General features: G+C 42.5%; 1 protein-coding gene across 1 annotated transcript; it reads right to left on the bottom strand.

The window, feature by feature from the left end:
* Positions 1 to 1,022: 1,022 nt before the first annotated feature.
* mipa (major intrinsic protein of lens fiber a) lies at positions 1,023 to 4,187 on the bottom strand. Its single transcript, XM_067526709.1, has 4 exons — positions 3,516 to 4,187; positions 3,008 to 3,172; positions 2,813 to 2,893; positions 1,023 to 2,708 (listed from the first exon to the last, which is right to left on the bottom strand). The coding sequence occupies exons 1-4, from the start codon at positions 3,873 to 3,875 to the stop codon at positions 2,523 to 2,525; spliced, it is 792 nt and encodes a 263-aa protein (XP_067382810.1). The 5' UTR covers positions 3,876 to 4,187; the 3' UTR covers positions 1,023 to 2,522.
* Positions 4,188 to 4,430: the final 243 nt, after the last annotated feature.

Raw genomic sequence — 4,430 nt, 5'->3', positions numbered from 1 at the left:
GTGCATGTGGAGGAGGAGTATGTCCTGTACAAGCACACAGATGAATTGTAACTTCTACTGCCTTTGTGGTATCAAAGAAATGACCTAATCTCACACAAATGTTTACATAAATTGTTACTAGATTTAGTCATCAGAAATTAAATGTTTCTTATAATTGTTGCATACATCTAATATTTTCTTCTTTGGTATGTACTAATATTATGTCTGTGCTGTAAGGAAATTTTGATTTGAAGTTTTTTTTTTCTTTACTTGATAAAAAAAAACAGACAAAAAAATGATTGGAAACATTGGATTTTCTGGATTTTTTTGACATATAAAAATAATGAATGCATTGTGTGGGAAGGTATGCCTGGTACCAGAAAGGCTGTTCATAAAATGAAAGAATACTGATGTATAACATAATTTCGGTCATTTCCATAATACATCAGCCAAAGAGGAGACATTGCACATATTAGCATATTATATTTCCTATCCATCCAGTTTCATCAATCACTATTTAAAAAAAGAAAAAGAAAACTTTACACTGTACATCACAAAGCTTTTCACAAAACAAATGCTAATTTCAACATGTCACTAAAATGTAAATGTTACTCAGCCATTGCCTTGAAAATCACTCTGGGGAAAAAAAATGTGTTTGGAGCAGGAAGAGAAGCAGCTTACATGTCTGGCTCACTAACTGCTCTGGTGAAAATTTTCAAAATGCTAATTTATTTCAGTGCCCGGTCCCCTTCCCTCCACCCCAGCAGCTTTAGATGCCCCCTCATTAGAGCAAAACATGATGGCTGCCTCGTAAACAAAGGGAGGAGGTAGGGTGAATGAAGGAGGGATGGAAGAGAGAGGGGACTTCAGGCCAAATGCAGAGTTTCGAAGCTCATGCTTTTTTGTGTAGACAGTATGAAGTGTACATTTATCACTCTGTACAAACACACTAAAGATTTCAGTCGCCTCGTAGTGATCTCTCCTCTCCCAAATATCAGAGAGGGGCTTGCCTATTGAAAATCCTACCGAGCCTCCTAGCTGAGCGTGGAAAAGAGAAGGCACAAGGTGTTTGCCAAACATCAGCAAGAAGCCACCACAACCCATGCAATCTTTCACTTCTAACCTCAAGGTTATGCAACAAAGACTCTTCCGTCATGTCAAACAAGACAGTTTAACCAGAAAATGCTTGTTCCTCATGACAGCACATTTAAGGTTCGCACTTTCTGTTTTTCCATGGCTGACATGCAGAAGTAAAAGAAAGCTATCACACACCTGTACATGAATCTGTGATAAGTGCTGCTCCAAAGCTTTGAGGACAAAATTATGTCAGAAAGTCATTTTAAACTATAACCCACCACAAATCCTGTATAACCTAATAATCCTAGCCTAATAATCTCAATGTGGTACAAATCTGCAGAAATATTATTTACTTATAAAGCAATAGATAGTAGAGTTGATAAGAATTTCAAGTGTTTGCAGTTTCATCGAAGACTGAGCTCAGCGAGGACCAAATAGTTTAGTGTTTTGTGTTTATTTTAATATAAATATGAATATGTGTGCTTCACTAGATGAGACACAAAATCTAAACTGAATAAATGTAGATTCACATCTTGACTTAAATGGCATAATTTATGAATATAGCTTTAAAAAGGGGGAAAACTCTACACATGGAATCTTGAACTAGAAATAAACTTGCAGTATCTGTATTGCCAGTTTGTGGTGAAGCAGCATCTTTCTCTATAATAAGCTTGCATGAGAAAAAAAAATATGATACAGAAAAAGGACTGTGGAAACATAAATTGAAAATTAGAATTAAAACAAGCACTCAAGCATTCACATGCACACACGCGCACACACACACACACACACACGCTTGCACACTCACGCTGTGTCTCTCTCTTTCTCACACACACACCTAAAAAAAAATAATGTGAGCCAAATAAATACTGGCAAAGTACAATACATACGTGTAGTTCATGAAACTAAACAAAACAAAGGGCAAGATCACACTGGATCAAAATGGAAAAGCATGCAGAAGTCCACTGCTCTACTGTAGCTTCACTCCTATAGCCAACTACAAAACTGGGAGAAAAACAGGGAGAGAAAAAAAATAAAAGATAGAGAGAGAGGCCCCTGTCCTGAGCAGTTATAGCCACCCGGTCTGTGAGGAGTGAGTGACTCCCTAAACCACAGGGCACAGGGTGCTTTCTTCAGTGGCAAGTCTTCTTCTAACCATCCATCTTTGTTCTGCAGTCCAAGGGGGAGGCAAAGGAGCAGAAGGAGTAGGAAGGATGGGAAGGATAGGGAGGCTGTGAAATCAGGAGAGCTGCTTTGGACTGGGGAAGCCCTTCAAATATAATTCAGTAGATCCAGTCGTGGATGCACAAGAAGTTGGGGATCTGTATTATCATGTGTGAAGGCGGGTAGGAGGTATGTGTGCATAAAAAATAGGTGCACTGAGGTTTGACCAGAAACTGAGGGTGCAGATTGAGACGGGACAGGTGAGGGGAACGGGGTCAGAAAGGCTGTCTTCTCCTCTGCACTTATAGGGCCTGTGTCTTGAGCTCGATGGGCTCTCCCCTGGTCTCCTGCTGGCCTCCAGCCTCTGGAGGCCGGGTGCCCTTCAGTGTGGCGAGTCTCTCAGACAGACCACGCATACGTGGGAACAGCATGAAGTCATACAGCAGAGCACCTATGGCCCCACCAATCATTGGTCCCACCCAGAACACCTGTCATTAAGCAAAAGGCCAAGTATAGAGTGTGTTGGTGAGTACGAATATGTCACATTATTATGGTTTGCGAGAGTTTAAAGAGATGATCACGATTATCTTACCCAGTGGTTGACAAAATTCCTGACCAGGACAGCTGGGGCAAAGGACCTTGCTGGGTTCATCCCTGCTCCAGTGTAGTACATCTATGTCAAAAACAGAAAGGGACTAAAGTCATGTGTGTGTGATGTGATACTATGCTCTCTACTACAAAATGAGTGAGTTGTGAGTGAATTTCTACACCCCAGGTCGATTCTTACTCCAAGAAGATGCCCCATGAGCACAGAGAAGCCAATGGCCAGCGCAGCAGAACCCAGACGTCCATTGCGTCGCTCATCAGTCACAGCAAAGATGCAGACAACAAGCTGCAGGGTGAGGAAGATCTCAATGGTGGTGGCCATGCCCTGACTGATGCCGGTCTGCAGCTGAAACATGGCAGCGAAGAAGAGAGATCAAGTGAGGTACAACCGGTGTTTTAATTTGTTAGAAATGCTGAGATGCAGAGTATTAAAGTTAAAAATATTTTTCATTTCCTTTGGATGACCTTGTGTCATGCTTGTCAGGTTTTACATTTATATTGCTCCTGAAGGGATAATTGGCAAGAATGTTGTGCTTACCTACAAGATTTTAATTGAACATAGTCTAATTTACAGCTAATTATTAACATTTTTGGTTGTATTTGAAAAATTGAAGACAACATTTGAAATGTTTGATTCTGAGCTAGTGTGAGGTAAAGGATGTATTCCACTGACAAATGGGCGATCTTACCGTGTTGAGTGCCAGGTTTCCCCTGATGTTGCTGGGTGTGACCCCGTACAGCACGGCAGCACCAGCCAGCGCTCCGAGACACTGGGCCACAATGTAGAAAAAAGCACGGAACAGGGACATCTGAGAGCCAATCAGGTAGGCAAAGGTAACAGCTGGGTTGATGTGGCCTCCGCTGATGTGGCCAATGGACTGGATCAGGGTGGCGGCCGCCAGCCCAAAGCAAAAGGCAACGTGGAGGACATTTTGAGGCCCAGTGGTCCCGCGGAGGGCTGCCCCCAGCCCAAAGAACACAAAGAACATGGTGCCATAGAACTCGGCAAACACCGCTCGCCAGAAAGACATGGACCGGAACTCCCACATGGTGGCAAAAAGTCAAACAACTTATAAGCAATGGAGGGATGAAAAGTCTACAGAAAAATCAACTAATAGGAGATGCTCTCCCACAATGCAACTGTGAGGCCAAAAAATACAAAGCAAATGACCAAAACCTGCCCTCAAACAAACACTGCCACTCTAAAGCTAAATGCAACAACACACAAATTGCTCGACATGTAACAGTAAATAATCTGCTGCTCTGCCTTGTCAACTCTCCTTTACGTCATAGAGTCATGAAGAGCTCCCGAGTGGAGCAATACGCCAGTCTCTGTGCATCTATGTGTCAACCCTGCTGGTTTTTAGTAGAAGAACATGGATGGACAAACATTAAGCATGTCCTGCAGACATTCAGCTTCTTTACCAGGGCAGGGGGAGCTCGGAGGCCTTTTTATAACTCCCCACAGCAGCCCCCCTGACCTTACGGGAGGGGCGATGGCACAATACTACAAATCAAAACAAAATAATTTAACCCCTCTCCTGCCTTGAACTTTTATCTGCTCAATGTAGAAATCATTTTGAATGTGGACCAACAGGATGCAA

This window comes from Channa argus, chromosome 13 (genome assembly GCF_033026475.1).
Source record: "Channa argus isolate prfri chromosome 13, Channa argus male v1.0, whole genome shotgun sequence".
NCBI classification, from domain to species: Eukaryota; Metazoa; Chordata; class Actinopteri; order Anabantiformes; family Channidae; genus Channa; species Channa argus.
This window is presented reverse-complemented; position numbering and strand designations above follow the sequence as displayed.

What these genes read in the sequence shown, in the direction of transcription:
- mipa (XM_067526709.1), bottom strand. Translation starts at nt 3,875, where the DNA reads ATGTGGGAGTTCCGGTCCATGTCTTTCTGGCGAGCGGTGTTTGCCGAG. An exon ending in GAAACCTGGCACTCAACACG is followed by an intron (nt 3,173 to 3,515) that starts GTAAGATCGCCC and finishes GCCATGTTTCAG; the next exon opens with CTGCAGACCGGCATCAGTCA. An exon ending in TCATGGGGCATCTTCTTGGA is followed by an intron (nt 2,894 to 3,007) that starts GTAAGAATCGAC and finishes TTTTTGACATAG; the next exon opens with ATGTACTACACTGGAGCAGG.